A 21,186-nucleotide genomic window follows, 5' to 3' on the forward strand; every position below is an offset into this window, starting at 1 on the left:
ATCCCTGGTGGTCTAGGGAGGATTACCTTTTCCCTGGTGGTCTGGTGGCGTCTCTGGTGGTCCAGTGTGGGCATCCTCGGGGGGGCTGTGCTGATAATCGATCAGCACAGACCCCCCCCCCTGTCAGAGGAGCAGCCGATCGGCTCTCCTCTACTCGCGTCTGACAGACGCGAGTGAGGGAAAGCCGATCACCGGCTCTTCCCATTTACACTGTGATCAGCCGTGATTGGACACGGCTGATCACGTGGTAAAGAGTCTCCGTCGGAGACTCTTTACCGAGATCGTAGTTGCCGGGTGTCAGACTGACACCCCGCAACAACGATCGCCGCGATGCGTGCCCCCGGGGGCGCGCAGCGGCTCATAATCCTGATCACATCATATGACGTCCGGTCAGGATTATGAAACCACTTTGCCGCAGTCAATTGCCTATAGGGCGGGCGGCAAGTGGTTAAACATAGCGACTCAAGAATGTGGATACAAAATTCTCAGAAGATGGTACAGAACACCCTTTAATTAAATAAATTCTCACTCCAGACATCAGATAGATGCTGGAGATGTGAAAAAGAGGAGGAATGGATGCTGCACATATGGTGGTTGTGCTCCATGGTCCAGGATTTCCGGAAGATGGTCCATGACACCATCTCTTTAATCACATCTGAAAATCTGCACTTTACTGCAGCACAATATCTCCTACATCATACCGGCATTCCCAAGAAACAATATCTCAAATCCTTATCCATGTTCATGATCAACGCAGCGAGACACTGTATACCATGCCATTGGCGCTCAACTATCATTTCTTCTTAAAAGGAATGGTTCCGCAGAATGAATAACATAGAAAAAAATAGAAGAACTCATTAGCATCTCACAGGAAAAAAAATCTAAATTTACCTCCACATGGTATAACTGGATCCATTTCAAATCCTCCTCTGCCTACGAAGCAATTAATGTATAATTACAGAAAAAAATCTATTCAATGGTAGAATTCCCCCCCCTCCCCTTTTTTTCTTTCTTATTATTTAAAAATAGTCATAAAATGACATTTTACAACATATCACACTACAAATGTCAATACAATACAACTTTCTCACCTATAAGTTACAGTAAAAAACAACTTTTGTTTAAAACATGGATGAACAACATAGAATGTACTTTCCTGAAATGTATTGAATGCCTCTCAATTACTACTAGAATATGCCTTTCAGATACAGAATGATGCTCTTTATTTCTGTACCTTAATGCATTCAAATGTTACAATGGAATGTTATATGATGTTTTTATGTTCACTCAATAAAAATGTAGGAAACAGAGCATTTGTTTTGCTATTCAGCACGGCGCTGCTTTAACTGACAATTGTCATACAACACTGTACACCAATTAAATTGATATAATTTTTTTACACAAATATAGCTTTTCTTTTTATTTTTTAATTATATAAACAATAAAAATGATATTTTCTACTTTCTGTTATAAATCATGTCCAATAAAATGTAATTTCTTTTTGAAAAAAAAAAAAAAAACACAGTCAAGAACTGCACAGGTTCCAGGGTTTACATGACTGTATCAACTCTCATCCTTTCAGCCTAGGAAGGAGATGCTGACCCTGGATGATACCTGAGCAAAAATGGTGTTGTTCTTCTGAAATTAAAACCAGATGAAGACAGAGAACTGTGATCACTGTGAAAGGTAATGAATACCTAAAATTATGAAGCACAGTACAACCTTTTTTTTTATGCAGTGGTGATCCTTTACTTTTAACTTTTTTTGTGTGTTTCCGTTCCTCCCAGATGTGGAAGGAAATGAGGCAGAGGGATTGGGGTCTGGAACAGGAACTGTCCCCCTAAAAAGGAATATTTGCAAACTACAACTAGTCATTACACCACACCGTAATTACAGAATATTTAGATTACTTCCTTTAGGATCAATTCAGACCTTTAAGGCACAATGATTATCTAAGTATCTTTACATACTGTAAACCTTTTTAAAGCGAGGTTTCACCCTAAAGTGGAATTTCCGCTCATCGGAACCCCCCCCTCCAGTGTCACAGTTGGCACCTTTCAGGGGGGAGGGGGTGCAGATACCTGTCTAAGCCCTTGTACACACGGTCGGACATTCTGCCAACCAAATCCGTTGGATTTTGTCCGACGGATTTTGTCAGACGGATTGTGTCCGAAACTCTTGCATACACACGGTCGGACCAAGTTGTCGGAAAATCCGATCGTTCAGAACGTGATGACGTTATTTCGTTATGACGGGACTACGTTCGGTCTAGTAGCCAATAGCTTTGGTGTAGGAATTTGATCTGAGCATGCGTGGCACTTTGTCCGATCGGAATTCTCTACACGTGATTGGAGTATGTCCGATCGGACCAGTTTGTCGGAAAATATTTCCAACAAGTTGGAAAATTGGGTCCGACGGATATTCCAACGGAATCAGTCCGATGCATACCACACACAGTTGGATTTTCCGGCAACACGGTCCGATAGGACACATTCCGACGGATTCTCCGACCGTGTGTACAAGGGCTAAGACAGGTATTTGCACCCACTTCCGGGCATAGACTCCCACGGGAGTCTATGCCTCTTCCTGTCCCGGCACAATGTCTGCTGGGACACACACGGGTCCCAGGGACACGCGGAGGCATGCACAGTAGGGAACCGGGAAGTGAAGCCGCAACGCTTCACTTCCTGATTCCCTCACCTAGAATGGCGGCGGCAGCAGCCGAGAGCCAAGCGATCGATCGGCCTCGGCTGCCGACATCGCTGGACCCTGGGACAGGTGAGTGTCCATTTATTAAAAGTCAGCAGCTGTAGTATTTGTAGCTGCTGGCTTTTAATATTTTTTTTTTACAGTGAAATTCCTCTTTAAGCCTAAAGGTGGGAAAAACACATAAGAATAAGCTGAATGGCAAACATATATATTAGGACAAATATATACTGTTTCCTGCCCGTGTGTGAAATTACAACTACAAATTTATTATCACATTGAGATCTTTTATATTTATGTAATAACATTGCGAAATATTTTATACAGTGGGGAGAACAATATTTGATACACTGCCGATTTTGCAGGATTTCCTACTTACAAAGCATGTAGAGGTCTGTAATTTTTATCATAGGTACTCTTCAACCATGAGAGACAGAATCTTAAACAAAAATCCAGAAAATCACATTGTATGATTTTTAAATAATTAATTAGCATTTTATTGCATGACATAAGTATTAGATCACCTACCATCCAGTAAGAATTTCGGCTCTCACAGACCTGTTATTTTTTCTTTAAGAAGCCCTCCTGTTCTCCACTCATTACCTGTATTAACTGCACCTGTTTGAACTCGTTACCTGTATAAAAGACACCTGTCCACACACTCAGACTCCAACCTTTCCACAAAGGCCAAGACCAGAGAGCTGTGTAAGGACATCGGGGATACAATTGTAGACCTGCCCAAGGCTGGGATGGGCTACAGGACAATAGGCAAGCAGCAAGGAGAGAAGGCAACAACTGTTGGCACAATTATTAGAAAATGGAAGAAGTTCAAAATGATGGTCAATCTCCCTCGGTCTGGGACTCCATGTAAGATCTCACCTCGTCGGACATCTATGATCATGAGGAAGCTGAGGGATCAGCCCAGAACTACACGGCAGGACCTGGTCAATGACCCGAAGAGAGCTGGGACCACAGTCTCAAAGTAACACACTACGCCGTCATGGATTAAAGTCCTACAGCGCACGCAAGGTCCCCCTGCTCAATCCAGCGCATGTCCAGGCCCGTCTGAAGTTTGCAAATGACCATCTGGATGATCCAGAGGAGGAATGGGAGAAGGTCATGTGGTCTGATGAGACAAAAAAGGTTTTTTGGTCTAAACTCCACTTACCATGTTTGGATGAAGAAGAAGGATGGGTACAACCCCAAGAACACATCCCAACCGTGAAGCATGGAGGTGGAAACATCATTCTTTGGGGAGGATAGGTGGGGACATGTATCGCAAGATTTTGGCCAGCAACCTCCTTCCCTCAGTAAGAGCATTGAAGATGGGTTGTGGCTGGGTCTTCCAGCATGACAACGACCCAAAACACACAGCCAGGGCAACTAAGGAGTGGCTCTGGAAGACGCATCTCAAGGTCCTGGGGTGACCAAGCCAGTCTGCAGACCTGAACCCAATAGAAAATCTTTGGAGGGAGCTGAAAGTCCGTATTGCCCAGTGACAGGCCCGAAACCTGAAGGATCTGGAGAAGGTATATATGGAGAAGTGGGCCAAAATCCCTGCGGCAGTGTGTGCAAACCTGGTCAAGAACTACAGGAAACATATGATCTCTGAATTGCAAACAAAGATTTCTGTACCAAATATTAAGTTCTGCTCTTCTGATGTATCAAATAATGATGTACAAATACAAATGTCATGCAATAAAATGCTAATTAATTACTTAAAAAATCATACAATGTGATTTTCTGGATTTTTTCGATTTTAGATTCCGTCTCTCACAGCTGAAGAGTACCTATGATAAAAATGACAGACCTCTACATTGCTTTGTAAGTAGGAAAACCTGCAAAATCGGCAGTGTATAAAGTACTTGTTCTCCCCACTGTGTATATATATATGTATATATATGTATATATATATATATATATATATATATATATATATATATATATATATATGACTTTAACAAAAACATTTACACCATAAGAAAATACTTACTGGATGATGTTTGTTTTATTAAATTCCTTCTGCTTGCCGATGGTGGACCAGATCCCCATAATAGGTGGAGTCCAGGCACCATATATAAAGAGCAAAGTCTCCCAGCTCTCTATACCTGCCACCTCCATCCTCACCTGCCAAGATGTTGTTTGCTGTGAGCCTCCTCCTGCTGTGCACTGGAATCTCTGTCTCTGCAGGTAAGACTTCTCTCTCTTCCCATCATATTCCACATAATAGGGAGGTTAGACATTATTGTTCAATATTTTATACTACAGTAGTCATAGTGGTGGTCTACAGTCATTTATTTAAAGCCAATCAGAATTCTGTATTTGGCAGCTTGGAATAGACAGGCTAATTTAAAGGGAATGTAAAGATAAAAATTTTATTTTTTAAAAATAACAAACATGTTATACTTACCTCCACTGTGCAGCTCGTTTTGCCCAGAGTGGCCCCAAACCTGCTCTTCTGGGGTCCCTCGGCGGCTGTCTCTGCTTCCTCCCTCAGATGCTTCTCACGTTCATGTGAGCTCCCTCGCATGGTGAGAAACATCTGCGGGCGCTCTCCCATGATACAGCCGGCGGCTATAGCCGCTCGCTGTATCACACGGCCCCGCCCCCGGTGCTCCGCGTTAGTGGATGTGATTGACAGCAGCGCGAGCCAATGGCTGCGCTGCTTTCCATCCATCCACTCCAGCCAATCAGCGGCCAGGCTGAACGGTGGAAAGGACGTCGGGGGACGAGCGCGGGACTTTTGAGGGGTGAGGTAAGTAAAACGGGGGGGCTGGGGGCGCCGGGACTGTCAGATGTTTTTTCACCTTAATGCATAGAATGCATTAAGGTGAAAAAACATTTACCTTTACAACCCCTTTAAGTAATTACATTGGGTTGCTGTACATCACTGCTTTTTGCATTGTTCTTGAACATTGCATTGAGAGAGAGAACTAAAGGAAAGAAAGGGAAAGCGAGAAAAGAGAAAGCACAGGAAAAAAAGAAAGAAACAAGGAGTGGAGAAAGAAAGAAAGAAAGAAAGAAAGAGAGGTAAGGCAGAAAGGAAGGAGGAATGAAAGGAGGGTAAAAAAAATGTAAAGTAAAGAAAGGAAGAAAAAAGTGAGGAATAAAGTAAAGGAAGGAGGAAAGAAGTACAGAAAGGAGGAAAAAGTGAGGAAAGATATAAAGAAAGGAGAAAAGAAGTGAAGAAAGGGGGAAAAAAAGGAGGAAAGAACTGAAAAGAAAGAAGTGGAGGAAAAAAGTTACAAAAAAGGAGGAAAGAAGTAAAGAAAGGAGAAAAGAAAAAAAGGAAAGAAGTAAAGAAAAGAGGGAAAGAAGTGAGGAAAGAAATAAAGAAAAGAGAAAAGAAGTGAGGAAAGAAGTAAGGAAAGGAGGAAAGAAGTAAAGAAAGGTGGAAAGAAGTAAAGAAAAGAGGAAATACGTAAAGAAAGGAGCAAAGAAAAGAGGAAATGATAGCTCATAATCCCTAAACTCAAACATGGTAAACCTTTGGAAAGAATTTAATATATATGCACAAATTAGTGTTGCACCGATACCACTTTTTTTAAGACCGAGTACAAGTAACTATACTTTTTTTCAAGTACTCGCAGATAGCGATTATCGATACTTTTTTTTTATGTCATGTGACAGTGGCACTAATATGCAGCCCTCAGGGGCACTGATAGGTGGCACTGATGATGCGTGGATTTTATCAGCAGTTTTTTTATTTTTAGTTTATTTATGTTATACAATTTTATTTTTTACATTTTTTTTTTACAATTTATTTATTTTTTGTTTTTTGTTTTTTTTTTACGATTTCTTTTTCTTTTTTGTGGGGGTGGGGGAGAGTGGAGGGTGTCAGTGTTTTTTTTATTTAATTTTTTATTATTTTTACCATTTATGTATTTATTACAATGTTAGCGCATTGTAGGAGGACACAGGGGCACTGGTAGAGCACAGGGAGGAGCGCATGGATTAGGAAACAGGGAAACTAGAGGAGCACATGGGGAACCGGAGGAGCGCATGAAGGAGGACACAGGGGAACCAGAGGAGCACAGGAAGGAGCGCATGAAGGAGGACATGAGGAGAACCAGAGGAGCATAGGGAGAAGCGCATAGAGCCCAACACAGGGAACCAGAGGAGCAAAGGAAGAAGCACACGGAGGAGGACACAGGGAAACTAGAGGAGGACACAGGGGAACTGGAGGAGCACAGGGAGGAGCTCACGGAGGATGACATGAGGGAATCAGAGGAGCGCACAGAGCAGGACACAGGGGAACTGGAGGAGCACAGGGAGTAGCACACAGAGGACAACGCGGGAACCGGAGGAGCACAGGGAGCAGGGCATGGAGGAGGACACAGAGGAACTACAGGAGCACATGGAGTAGCGCATGGGGACCAGAGAAGGATACAGGGGACAGTCAGGGATGATCAGTGCAGCGGTGGAGGGAGTTGCGAGCAACGATCTCCCTGTGTGGATTTCAATTAAGCAGCTGAAAGCCGCAGGGGGGAGGGGGGAGGGTAGGAGAAGCAGCTGTCAGATGCTTTATTGAAAGCCACACCGGGAAATCGTGACTGTAACTCCCCCACCGCCGCACCGATCATCCCTGACTGTCCAGGTATCGGGTCAAGTACTAGTGCAAATGCTCGGTATCGACACCTATACCGATACTGGTATCCATATCAGCGCAACCCTAATACAAATTACTTACAGGCTTGCAGTCCCTTGAGTTAATGATTGAGTGACCCATTGAACATTGTTCTTATTCATCATATGCCTAAGCAGCATGAAGACGGAATTGTGTTTTATAGATAGAGTTCAGGCTTAGAGGTAAAATGCTCTATTTTCTTAGTTACAAAAAAAAAGACCATCAAGTCCAACCTATGTGTGTGTGATTTTATGACAGTATTACATTGTATATCCCTGTATGTTGTGGACGCTCAGGTGCCTATTTAAAAAAAAATTGAAATTGTCAATGCTCCCCGCTGAAACCACTGTCTGTGGAAGAGAATTCCACATCCTAACCACTCTTGCAGTAAAGAATCCTCTACACAGTTTAAGGTTAAACCGCTTTTCTTCTCATTTTTTTGAATTGCCATGTCTCTTATTACATTCCCTTTTTCGGAAAAGCGTTATCCCTTTTGTGCGGTCACCAGTGTGGTATTTGTACATTGAAATCATATCCCCTCTCAAGCGTCTCTTCTCCAGAGAAAACAAGTTCAGTGCTTGTAACCTTTCCTCATAACTAAGGTCCTCCAGTCCCTTTATTAGTTTTGTTGCCCTTCTCTGGACTCTCTCCAGTTCCAGCACATACTTCCTGAGGACTGGTGCCCAGAACTAGACAGCATACTCCAGGTGTGACCGGACCAGAGTCTTGCAAAGTGGGAGAATTATTGTTTTATCGCTAGAGTTAATCCCCTTTTTAATGCATGCCAACATTCTGTTTGCTTTGCTTGCAGCAGCTTGGCATTGCATGCCATTGCTGAGCCTATCATTTACTAGGGCCCCCAGGTCATTTTCCATCCTAGATTCCCCCCAGAGGTTCCCCTAGTGAGTAGATTGCATTCATATTTTTGTCACCCAAATGCATTATTTGATATTTTTCTACATTAAACCTCATTTGCCATGTAGTTGCCCACCCCATTCAATTGTGCAGATCTTATGTAAGGTTGCCCTGCTTAGCTTAGTATCATCCGCAAACACAGAGATATCCCATCCTCCAGGTCGTTTATAAATAAATTAAATAGAATTGGTCCCAGGACAGAACCCTGGGGGACCCCACTTTCCACCCCAGCCCATTCCAAGTACTCCCCATTTATCACTACCCTCTGAATTCACCCCTGTAGCCAGTTGAATCCATGCTGATTACTGCTAATGATACCATTGTCATTACTAAAATCTTGTATATAGTCCCTTGTCATCCCCTCCAAGAGCTTGCATACACTTGATGCTAGGCTAACTGGTAAGTAATTCCCAGGAATGTATCTTAGCCCTTTTTTAAAAACTGGTGCTACATTGGCTTTTCTCAAATCAGCTGGTACCATCCCAATCAGTAGACTGTTTATAAAAAATTGGAACAATGGTCTGGCAATTACTTGACTGAGTACCTTAACCGCTTCCCACCCGGCCAATGTACATATACGGCCGGGTGGGAGCTCTCTACTTCTGATAGGACGTTCAGGAACGTCCTTCAGAAGGAGGGGGATTGCGCGCGCACGTGCCCGCGCAGCGGGCGCGATCCTGATGTGCTCATGTCACCCGGACACGGCGCATCTCGGATCGGCAGGAGGGCTCTGTGATTGGCCCTCCTGATCACATGACGGCCGTGTCCAATCACGGCCGTCATGTGATGTAAACAAACAGCCGGTTGCTAGGCAATCAGCTCCTCCTCTCCTCACACAGAAGTCATCGCTGAGGAGAGGAGAGCAGATCACTGCAGCCGGCTGGTGATCAGTGAGTATGAGCTGTTTTTACAGCTTTTTACTAACTGATCACCAGTCTAGTGTAATACACACATCACCACACAGTGTAAACACACATGTCACCAAACACACATGTCACCAAATAATAAAAAGACATGTCCCCAAATAATAAAAAGAAATGGCCCCCACATATGTCCCACTAAAATCACATGTTCCAATGATTATCTGCACACATATGTACGTGATCACCTGCACACATCTGTACATGATCATTTGCGTACATATGTCCGTGATCACACAAACCAATTATTATACACTTAACGGAATTTTTTTTACCAAAAACATGTAGCAGAATACATGTTGGCTTAAATTTATGACAACATTTGATTTTATTGGATTTCTTTTAAAATAGAAAAAAGAAAATATAGTTTTTTTTCCAAATTTCCGCTTTTTTTGCGCTTATATCGCAAAAAATAAAAAATTGAGTCGTGAATAAATACCACCAAAATAAAGCTCTATTTGTGCGAACAAAATGATAAAAATTTCATTTGGGTACAGTGTAGCATGACCGCGCAATTGTCACTGAAAGTGCGAGAGCGATGAAAGCTGAAAATTGGGCTGGGAAGGAAGGGGGCGAAAGTGCCCTGTATTGTAGGGGTTAAGGACCCTCGGGTGAAAGCCATCTGGTTCCGGTGACTTATTAATGTTGAGTTTTTCAAGTCTATTTCTAATTTTGTCCTCTGTTAGCAGTGAGGGTGCTTCCTGTGACATGTCATGAGGATAAACATTGCAGTTTTGGTTACTGAAGGCCCCCTGATTCCCTCGTGAAGACTGAGGAGAAAAATAAATTCAATACCTTCGCCATCTCTCCATCCTTAGTAACCAGATTCCCAATATAATCTGACCTCCCTTTCTTACCATTCATGTACATAAAGAATTTCTTGTTTGTTTTTTTTTACTCTCCTTCACTATGTGCCTTTCCTGCTCTATCTTATGCCGCGTACACACGATCAAACAATCCGGTGGAAAAGTCCGGCAAACTCAAGTCCGCCAAACAATCCCCCCGTGTGTAGCCTCCGGCATACTTTTTTGACCCGAAAGTACGGTGGACTTAGAATGCCGTGTTGCACACCAATCTATCCGTCGGACTCGAATTTTGGCGAACAATCTGGCCGTGTGTGTGCCAGTCCGCCGTACTTTTGAAATGAGCGGACTTTTCCCACCCGGAGAAAAGTCTGCTAATTTCGAGCGGGTCTCCAGGTAGGCGGGGCCCGCGAAGGAGACGTGGCTAGCCCCGCCGCCTGGTATGGACTTAAAGGGGAACCCCAACGCCAAAAAAAATCGGCGTGGGGTCCCCCCAAGTCCACAACAGACCCTTGTCCGAGCACGCTACCCGGCCGGCCAGGAAAGGGGGGCGAGCGAGCGCCCCCCCTCCTGAGCCGTACCAGGCCGCGTGCCCTCAACATGGGGGGTGCCTTGGGGAAGGGGGGGCCGCGCGCCCCCCCCCCACCCCAAAGCACCTTGTCCCCATGTTGATGAGGACAAGGGCCTCTTCCCGACAACCCTGGCCGTTGGTTGTCGGAGTCTGCGGGCGGGGGGCTTATCGGAATCCGGGAGCCCCCTTTAATAAGGGGGCCCCCGGATACCGGCCCCCCACCCTATGTGAATGAGTATGGGGTACAATGTACCCCTACCCATTCACCTGTAAAATAAAAGTACAAAAAAAAACACAACACACGAGATAAAATACTTTATTGCACAGCTCCGGGGGTCTTCCATCTTCGGGGGTCTTCTCGCCGGACTCCTCCGCTATCTTCTTGTAGCTCTTTTGCTAGCGGAGGAGTCCGGCTTTCTTCCTCGGCGCCGGCCTCTTCTTCCGACTTCGGGGGTCTTGTCCCCCTCTTCGGTTCTTCTGCCGGGCCACCGCGCCTTCTTATAGCTCTTTTACAGGCGGTGGCTCGGTCTTCTGTCGCCGCCGTCGCCGCCGCCTTCCGTTCTTCTTCTTCTTCTTCTCCAGGAGATGTTGACTCGACGATCTCTCCGGCCGCAATGCCAGGGAAGCGCTGCGCTGCCACTTATATAGGGACAAGGGGCGGTGTCACATGGCTTTATGTCACATGGGTTGGTCACATGGGTTGATGTCACATGGGGACTGTGACATCGCAAGGGGGCGGGGTCACCATGTGACACCAACCCATGTGACATAAAGCCATGTGACACCGCCCCTTGTCCCTATATAACTGGCCGCGCAGCGCGTCCCTGGCATTGCGGCCGGAGAGATCGTCGAGTCAACATCTCCTGGAGAAGAAGAAGAAGAAGAAGAAGAAAGGAAGGCGGCGGCGGCGGCGACAGAAGACAGGGCCGCCGCCTGTAAAAGAGCTATAAGAAGGTGCGGTGGCCCGGCAGAAGAACCGAAGAGGGGGACAAAACCCCCGAAGTCGGAAGAAGAGGCCGGCGGCGAGGAAGAACGCCGGACTCCTCCGCTAGCAAAAGAGCTACAAGAAGATAGTGGAGGAGTCCGGCGAGAAGACCCCCGAAGACGGAAGACCCCCGGAGCTGTGCAATAAAGTATTTTATCTTGTGTGTTGTGTTTTTTTTGTACTTTTATTTTACAGGTGAATGGGTAGGGGTACATTGTACCCCATACTCATTCACATAGGGTGGGGGGCCGGTTATCCGGGGGCCCCCTTATTAAAGGGGGCTCTCGGATTCCGATAAGCCCCCCGCCCGCAGACCCCGACAACCAACGGCCAGGGTTGTCGGGAAGAGGCCCTTGTCCTCATCAACATGGGGACAAGGTGCTTTGGGGTGGGGGGGCCGCGCGGCCCCCCCTTCCCCAAGGCACCCCCCATGTTGAGGGCACGTGGCCTGGTACGGCTCAGGAGGGGGGGCGCTCGCTCGCCCCCCTTTCCTGGCCGGCCGGGTAGCGTGCTCGGACAAGGGTCTGTTGTGGACTTGGGGGGGGCCCCCACGCCGATTTTTTTTGGCGTTGGGGTTCCCCTTTAAGTCCATACCAGGCGGCAGGGCCAGCGACGTCTCCTTCGCGGGCCCCGCCTACCTGGAGACGCGCTCGAAATGAGCGGACTTTCCTCCACGTGTGTGGGCGAGTCCGTTCATTTCTAAAGTACGGCGGACTTAGTACGGCGGACTTAGTACGCCGTATTAGTCCGCTGAAAAAGTGCCGTGTGTGGGCAAGTAGCCCGTTCGGAAATTCCGACGGACAGTCTGGCGGAAGTCCGCCAGACTAAGTACGTCGGACAGACGGCTACGTGTGTACGCGGCTTTAGCCGCCCTGATTGCACTCTTACATTCCTTGTTGCATTCTTTGTAAGGTTGGAATGAAGGCTTTCTCCTTTGGTTTTATATGCATTTTTACATTGGAGTTAAGCCACCCAGAACTTTTATTAGCTCTTTTAAATGTATTTACTAATGGGATGCACTGGCAAATGCTCTTATTTAAAATGTTCTTAAAGCATACCCATTTTTACTCCATGTTCTTTGTTTCTAAGATTTTCTCCCAATTATTATCTTCCAGCAAGGATCGCAGTTTAGGGAAGTTGGCTCTTTTGAAATTCAGTGTCTTTGTATTCCCCGTATGTTTCCTATTTGTGTGTTTTATACTAAAATTAATTGACCTGTGATAGCTGTTTCCATAAATTGGCCTATATTTCCACAGCCTTCCAAAGCCACTTACTGCGATAGCCAGCTATAGATGAGGGCGGTGGGCAAGTTCTTGATAACACGGTAGTGTTTGCATTGGTCCAGCAATGCACCAACACCTTTGCTGCCATTGTGCTCTTGCTGGGTGTTTGGTGTGTTCCTGTACCTTTAAGGAGGGGTGGCTCCCCTTCAGTCCACCTGCCCTCATCTAACCATCAGAATGCATGTGCCTCCACTGTGGGGACACTATGTTAGTGTTAGGACCACAGATACCAGGGTGCCTTGACGTGGCTCTGTGGCTCACGCATGCGTTTGCAAATGCGTGCGGACTAAACCCCTGTTTTTAACGCATACTGTTAGACAGGTTAATTTGGTTGTCTGCGAGCTGGTGGTAGGTAGGCTTTGGTTTTTTCCCTGGGCACTCCGCAGACTTTGTTGTTACCTGTTGTTTAGCCTTCCAAAGCCACTTACTGCGATAGCCAGCTATAGAAGAGGGCGGTGGGCAAGTTCTTGATAACGCGGTAGTGTTTGCATTGGTACAGCAATGCACCAACACCTTTGCTGCCATTGTGCTCTTGCTGGGTGTTTGGTGTGTTCCTGTACCTTTAAGGAGGGGTGGCTCCCCTTCAGTCCACCTGCCCTCATCTAACCATCAGAATGCATGTGCCTCCACTGTGGGGACACTATGTTAGTGTTAGGACCACAGATACCAGGGTGCCTTGACGTGGCTATGTGGCTCACGCATGCGTTTGCAAATGCGTGCGGACTAAACCCCTGTTTTTAACGCATACTGTTAGACAGGTTAATTTGGTTGTCTGCGAGCTGGTGGTAAGTAGGCTTTGGTTTTTTCCCTGGGCATTCCCCAGACTTTGTTGGTACCTGTATTTCCACATCCGTAATCAGGTCTGTATTGTTGGTCGTCAGTAGGTCTAGTAACGCTTTGTTTCTAGTTGGTGCATTTACCATCTGATTTATGAAATTGTCCTGCAAGACAGGATAATTAAAATCCCTCATTATAATGACACTTCCCATTCTTGCTGCTAATCCAGATTGTGATAGCAGGTCCGCCTTCGCCTCCTCCCTCTGGTTAGGGGCCCTATAGCATACTCCCAGGATTACTTTCCCCTTAGTTTCCTTCCTTTGTAACAATACCCATAAGGATCCCACACCCCCCCTTGCTCCCTTAGTGATATCATCTCTCACATTCACTTGTACATCATTTTTGATATACAGGCATACCCCGCCCCCTTTTTCTACCCTCTCTCTTGTTTGTTATTTCTATTTTGCTGTTTCTATCTTGTTCTGTTTTGTGCTCAAATTTTGTGTTTGGTGTTTGTGTTACTTTCAGTTAAGTCCAACTGTAATGCTTGAACTTAAATAAGATTATGGAATGAATTGTCTTTGGGATCTTCCTGTTGATACAAAAATGGAATGGTAATGAATGATTTAAAACGTTTATACACATATATAGATATATATATATATATATATATATATATATATACAGTATATTGTTTTTATGATTTTTCTTGAATCCAGATTTTCAGTGTACATTAATCCCAGGAAAACTGAGACAGATTGATGCCGGCGCTGGTGAAGTGTATGGTGTGAACGATAATGACGACATTTTCCGCTGGGTGGACAATAACTGGAGTAACATTCCTGGAAAACTCATCCATGTTTCTGTTGGACCTGCTGGAGTTTGGGGTGTGAACAGAGCCAACAACATTTTTAAGATCCAGGACAATAAATGGATGTCTGTAGCAGGTAAAAAAAAAAAACTTTGATAAATTACACACCAGATAAGAATAGTATATGAAGAAAATTATATATAGATGCAACCAAATGATCCTATATAAGCCCCTGTACACACAGTCAGAGATTCTGCCAACCAAATCCGTCGGATTTTGTCCGTCAGATTTAGACTGACAGATTGTGTCCGAAACTGTTGCATACACAGGGTCGGACAAAGTTGTCGAAAAATCCGATCTTTCAGAATGTGATGATGTAATTTCGTTACGACGGGGCTACATTCAGGCTAGTAGCCAATAGCTTTGATGTAGGAATTTGATCTGAGCATGCGTGGCACTTGGTCCGATCAAAATTCTCTACACATGATCGGATTACGTCTGACCGGCCCAGTTGGTCGGGAAATATTTCCAACATGTTGGAAAATTGGGTCCGACGGAGATTCGGACGGAATCAGTCCGATGCATACCACACACAGTCGGATTATCTGACGACACGGTCCGATAAGACGCATTCCGACAGATTCTCCGACCGTGTGTACGCGGCATAAGAGTCTATAGAAACAACCCAATTATAATTGACGTTGCTGCTTTCCCTTTTGGCTGGTGGCGGTCGAACATGTAGAGTAATCATATTAAAGTGCCCCTAATGGGATCTCTACGTTAGTCTGGCTGGGTTCCCCCATCATCCATGTAACGGACCAGTTCTCTACGCTTAAGTTACTATGGTTTTAACTCTCTGATTTCAGGACAACTTTTGCCCACTATATAGCTTCTAACTATTACACAGTAAAGGTCCAATAGTCTGCCCCTGAGAAAGAGAAAGTCTTGAAATGCGTTGGGAGTTTGGGCATTTCATTTGCAAATATATTATTATATTATGTGTCTCCCTCAAGAGGAGGATGGATATATTGTCATTACTGTGTACAGTCTAAAATGGGAAAAAAGTATTTCTGAACTAAAGCTGACATGCTGAGTACATTTTAAAAGTATGACTGGGATGTAATATTTTATTTGTCACTTTATTTTAAAAAAAATCGTTTTTTTTTTTAATTATTAATGTGGTTTTCTGGTTTTGTGCCTATTAAAGTGGTTGTAAACCCTTACAAACCACTTTGACCTACAGGTAAGCCTAGATTAAGGCTTACCTGTAGGTCCAAGCAATATCTCCTAAACCTATATGGTTTAGGAGATATTTGCCCGAAAACGGGCACCGCTGTCTACGGCGCATGCGCCGTAGACAGCGGCGCGCAGGCGCACTGAACGCGGCAGTTCCAAAAATGGAGCTGCCGCATAGTAGTCCATTATGCTTTACCTTTGCAGGGAAAAAAAAGAGGAAGTAAACTCATCAGGGTTTACTTCCTCTTTAAAGTCCCAGCCACTCGACATACCATTTGATTCTATGTATTGATCAGGTATTTGTGTGACTTTGCAGGCATACTTATAATGAGGAGTTAAGCACTTATTTTTTTATTTTATTTTTGTAAATGGTCAAAGTTCTGCTTTGAGCCAGAGCTCCCCCTACTGAGGAAATCAGAATCTCCAGTGCCATCATCAGTTACAATGGTCCATCTCTGTGAAAACCATTGTGTTTGCTCCCACATTCAGTCTATAGTGTTATATAGTTAGTCAGGTTGAAAAAAGACACAAGTCCATCTAGTTCAACCAATAAGAAAATGTAAAAAAAAAAAATACAATCCCATATACACAATCCTATACCCACAGTTTGATCCAGAGGAAAGTAAAAAACCTCAGCAAAGCATGATCCAATTTGCTCCAGCAGGGGAAAAAATGCTTCCTGGTCCCCAGAGAGGCAATCGGATATTCCCTGGATCAACTTTACCTATAAATGTTGGTATCCAGTTATGTTATGTACATTTAGGAAAGAATCCAGGCTTTTTAAAAGGAATCTACTGAGCAGGCCAGAACCAGCTCTTGAGGGAGTCTATTCCATAATTGGAACACATGGTGTTTCAATAGTCAATACTTGATATGATATATGTACTGTAACATAGATATAACATTCTTTGATAGAATGACAGGAAACTTACCTGGGACAAGGAAACAATTGCTGCCCAAAAGCATTTGAGGGGACGCCATTCATTTTGTGAACTAGAAGACTGGCCTGCAAAGAAGAACACTTGGCAACTATGCTATAAGCAACATTGCGATTCAGCCATGCAGTCACTACATAGGAGGGTGTTAATCCTATTTAACAATTGTTTAATCCTTTCTCTGTTATTACATTTAATTTAATGGGCCGATGTTGTATTTTGTGTTTCTACAACAGGGCTCTTGAAGCAGGTGGATGCTGGAGGTGATAAGTTCTTGGGTGGAGTGAATGCACAGGACAACATCTTCTGCTTGAGACAGAGTTGCACAGTTTCAAGATCTTCTGCTGTATCCTGGACCCAACTGAAGGAGGATCTGAAATATTACAGCTGTGGGCCAATGGGCTGCTGGGGAGTGAACAGTGTAAACAATATTTACGTCCGCCACAATGTCAACCCAACAGCCTGCCAGGGAACTCAATGGCAGCAGGTTGGAGGCAATCTGGTAATGGTAGAGGTTGGCACCGATGGTTCTGTGTATGGTGTCAACGCAGCAGGCAACGTGTTCCGAAGGTATTTATTTTTTCTCTATGTATTCAAGATCATTAAGGCAATATTTAAAAAAAAAATACTTTGGCAAAGTGTTAATGTTAATTGTTGAGGATATACCAATTAGACAAGTTTACTACTTATCATTTAGCAACCACTCACTGTGTATGCTCATAATGGTGTTAGCGGGTCTGTGACTTCTTGCTCCCTATATTAAACTGAGATTGTACTTTTTAAATTCTCAACATATGCATTCAATGATATCTCTCAAGTGACCATGTTTTTTTTGTTTTTTTCATGGTGACCATTTGGTCAGGCTGGAAAGCTTATTCTAGTAAATCTCATAGCTTTCTGAGTTGCTTTTTTGCTTCCATACATTTTTCTTTAGAGGAAAAGGCTATATTTAATATTATATTTTATGTTCTATAACTGAGAAAGATTTTTCTTTCAGGGATGGAATCAATGCCATAACCCCAACTGGAACAATCTGGACCAAGCTAGACTTGAGCACCACTTTCAAACACGTCACTTATGACAACGGATATGTTTGGATTCTCAGCACAACTGGTGACATCTATCGATGTGCAGACAATAAATAACTGATACGGCCATAACACAAGACCAAGCCGAGCAATATATTGCGTGATCTGTGCCGAGGTTACTACATAGACTGCTTTCTCATTCTATCCATTCCTTTCAGTTGGTGTTTGGGTATTTTTATATTTCTCCAATATTTTGCATTACTACTAAAAGCTTCTAGTGCTAGCTAGGACTTCTTCTCCATTGCACATTTGTGTCATTTCAAAAATGTTTCAGAGCAAATAAATTTTTTTGCACGCAATTGTTTTCTTTGTTATTACCAGAGAAATATTGTTAAACAAACTTATCTCACTTTGTCTGAATATAACATTTTAGAATTTCCAGCAGTCAAGTCTTTTTTACTGTCCAGTTACAGACTGGGAAAAGAAAAATATTTATATAATTTTTTTTTTTTTCAAAAATCTGTATTTAATGAGTTAAGCGGAGAACAAGAAAAGGGTAATCCAGCATACAGTACATAAATTGTGTTAGGCCGCGTACACACGCGCGGACTGTTGGCCCAACTTTGTCCGTCCAACAGTTTGAGCGAACAGTCCGCTCAAACTTAGCATGGACGGACATGGCCACACACGACGGACGAACAGTTTGCTGAAACCGTGCGCGATGACGTGAACGGCACGTACGACGGGACGAAAAATACGACGTCCTATACACTGCAATGCAACCTTCCGACGTGGAAATCCTTTCTGAGCATGCGCGAGACTTAGTTGGCCGAACAAGCCTACACACGAGCGAACAGTCCGCTGAAACCTTGTTTCAGCGGACAGTTTTTCGGAATTTCCGTAAGACCTTGTTCGGCCAACTGTCCGCTGAAACTGTCCGCTGAAGCCCCACACACGAGCGGACTGTCCGCCCAAACACTGTTCAGCGGACAAGGTTGGGCGAACAGTCCGCGCGTGTGTACGCGGCCTTAGTGTGTGGGGCAACGGGGTGCGGAGGCAGAATACACTCTGAATCCAGTTACAGAAAGCGGAACTATATTGAAATTGAAGTTTGTCAATAAACAAGCCTGGCGGGAAGGCTCCCGACCGGGAACACTTACAGGATGTACAATGATGAGCAGTAGCAGAAGGTCTCAGGTGTGCCGAAAGCGGATGTCTCGAGGGGTGAACTGTGGCCTGGCCGGTCAGTGCCCAAGTAAGGAGGCTTCCAGGTAGGATGGCGTATCCCTGCACTTTCCTTACTCTTCAGGAACCTTTCCCTGATGCTAATCACTATCCCTGTCAGACAGGTGACCTGTCCTCACTCTAGCCACTCGCAAAATGCGTGCCAAACCCGGGAGCCAGGGTCTTAAATAGACTCTGCCTGACCCAAGATGGCCACCACATTGTGTGCCGCCTCTCTACGACCAAGGAAACCATAGAGGGGCTAGGTTCCTATCGGCTTCCCCCTCCACCTGCATTGCCGCTGAAGATGAGCACCACTTGCAATGGAGAAAATAGACTGCACCTGCCTAAAAGAGCATACAACCATATATGTTCCGATACACCATAACATTTTGCCTAAGGTGATTCCAAGAATAATTCCTCTCTCACACGGTCAATAGAAATACACTTAGCATTACATAGACAAAAGATTGAAAAAATAAAAACATAGAAAAACTACTCTCCTGATGTCACACATGCCCAATTTAGTACCAAATATCAAATTGTGTATCCTGTAGTGAGCTACTCAACACCCACCCGTGTGGACCACAGCTGTAGTAAAATTAATCCATGTAGCCCAAAACTTGTTCACATCAGTCCTACACTTTATATACCCATTCCTAGGCTTCCATTGTATCTTTTTCAATGTTGGGGAGCTGTGATGTTTCCATAATAATGGAATCAAGTTGTATTTCAGCATTTAGAAGATGAAGTATTGTCCAATTGATAATGATTGGCATTAAGCAGGAAAAAATGTTGTCGGTCTCCTCTCCCCCATTTATCATGTAGGCAGGAAGGAAGGGGTTAAACCTGTTTTTGCAGTTCCCAGTCTTTTTCGAGTTCTGACCTCTCCACTGTGCTGTAAATAAAAGGGGGGAGGCCTATGCTCACAGAAAGCTGCTGCAGAGGAAGAAGACAGAGACAAGCCCAAAGATCTCCAACTGCTTTGAGGACTCTCTGAGCAGACATACAGTAGGTCTGCTGCACCTTGAAGTCCATTGGAGGCCCCAGAGTTCTGGAGGACAGCCAGGACACGGAATGTACCAGATATGGACTGTCACCTGTAAAGGTATGCCTGGGCAGCCAAATAGATGTAGATAGGGTTAGGATGTGGATATTGTTCATGTTTGACTGTACTAAGAAGTTCTTCAGTAAAGTTACAACTGTTCTGAGTCTGGTCTGAATTTACTTAAAACGGGTGCGTGAAGGATAATGGCAATTAAAAAAAGTTTGGGTCTGTAAAGCACAAAGGGTTATAAAGTCAAGGGTTGCCTCTGAAAGACAAGGAGGAGGAATGTAACTGGTGCAGAGTCGGAATCTGCTGCTGGAGATTCCGACTCTGCGGAAAGGATAGGAGCTTCCGGAGTCAAGGAACCGCCCAGAAAAGCACCTGTAGTACACCGCTAGTAATAGGGACGCATTTCAAAGCAATTCGGCTTCCTTATCAACCTGTCAAATCTGTCTAACTACACACTATAAATAAGCCCCACCCAGGAGAGGGAGGGCGGGCCTAACCTCGCACCTGCGGCGAGCACAGATAATTACAGCATTGTTCCTTCCTTCCTAACCAGATGGCAGATGTCTGGGTAAATACATGCAAAATGGGTAGACACAAAACGAAAATTATAAATGTAAAAAAAGAAAGGTATTTTAAAGATAATTTTTTTAGAGACCTTATCAATGAGCAATTTGATCAACTGCATTTATAGAATTGGATAGATAAAAAATAAGTGAACGATTTACTCGATCTTGGAAATACATCTCTCTATATGTATACAGTGGCAATACAGGAAAATAGGTGTCAGTTTCAATCGAAGAAAACGCATACATTTTTAAAAATAAATAAAAGGGACCCTCCATTGTGTATGAGGCACGGACTGGGGAGAGGTAAAGAGCTGTCACAGGGGGTGGCAATAGAACAGCAATGGGACTCAATGACAGATGGTAATGGACCTTTCATCTGTATATTTTGTTACTGCACACAGGCTCATCTCCAAGTTGGGCAACTGCTTAAATGTTAGACTGTTCACATGACCACAGTCTCTGCCTGGTCCTGGGCATTGATAAGCATGCTCCGTGTGAAAGTTACCCTCATGGGCAGGGTGAGTTGACCCCGTTGACTGCCTGGCGTAGCCCAAGAACCCCTGTGGGCCTGCAACCTGGAGTAGTTGGCAAGGACTCTGAATGCAACACATACACCTGTACAAGTGTGTAGGACAAGGGACAATATCTTTTGGAGGAACTCTGCCCACAACACTACACACTAGTGGCTCATCTCTAAATCAGTGGAACTGCCTTGATATTTGACTTGACCATGGCCCTTGCC

General features: G+C 44.5%; 1 protein-coding gene across 1 annotated transcript; it reads left to right on the forward strand.

Moving 5' to 3' along the window:
- Positions 1–1,585: 1,585 nt before the first annotated feature.
- Positions 1,586–17,948, forward strand: LOC143933696 (fish-egg lectin-like). Its single transcript, XM_077456681.1, has 5 exons — positions 1,586–1,686; positions 4,751–4,896; positions 14,307–14,534; positions 16,806–17,139; positions 17,567–17,948. The coding sequence occupies exons 2-5, from the start codon at positions 4,842–4,844 to the stop codon at positions 17,712–17,714; spliced, it is 765 nt and encodes a 254-aa protein (XP_077312807.1). The 5' UTR covers positions 1,586–1,686; positions 4,751–4,841; the 3' UTR covers positions 17,715–17,948.
- Positions 17,949–21,186: the final 3,238 nt, after the last annotated feature.

Source organism: Lithobates pipiens, unplaced genomic scaffold (assembly GCF_037356315.1).
Source record: "Lithobates pipiens isolate NorthernLeopardFrog02 unplaced genomic scaffold, aLitPip1_a1.2 Scaffold_27, whole genome shotgun sequence".
Lineage (NCBI taxonomy): Eukaryota > Metazoa > Chordata > Amphibia > Anura > Ranidae > Lithobates > Lithobates pipiens.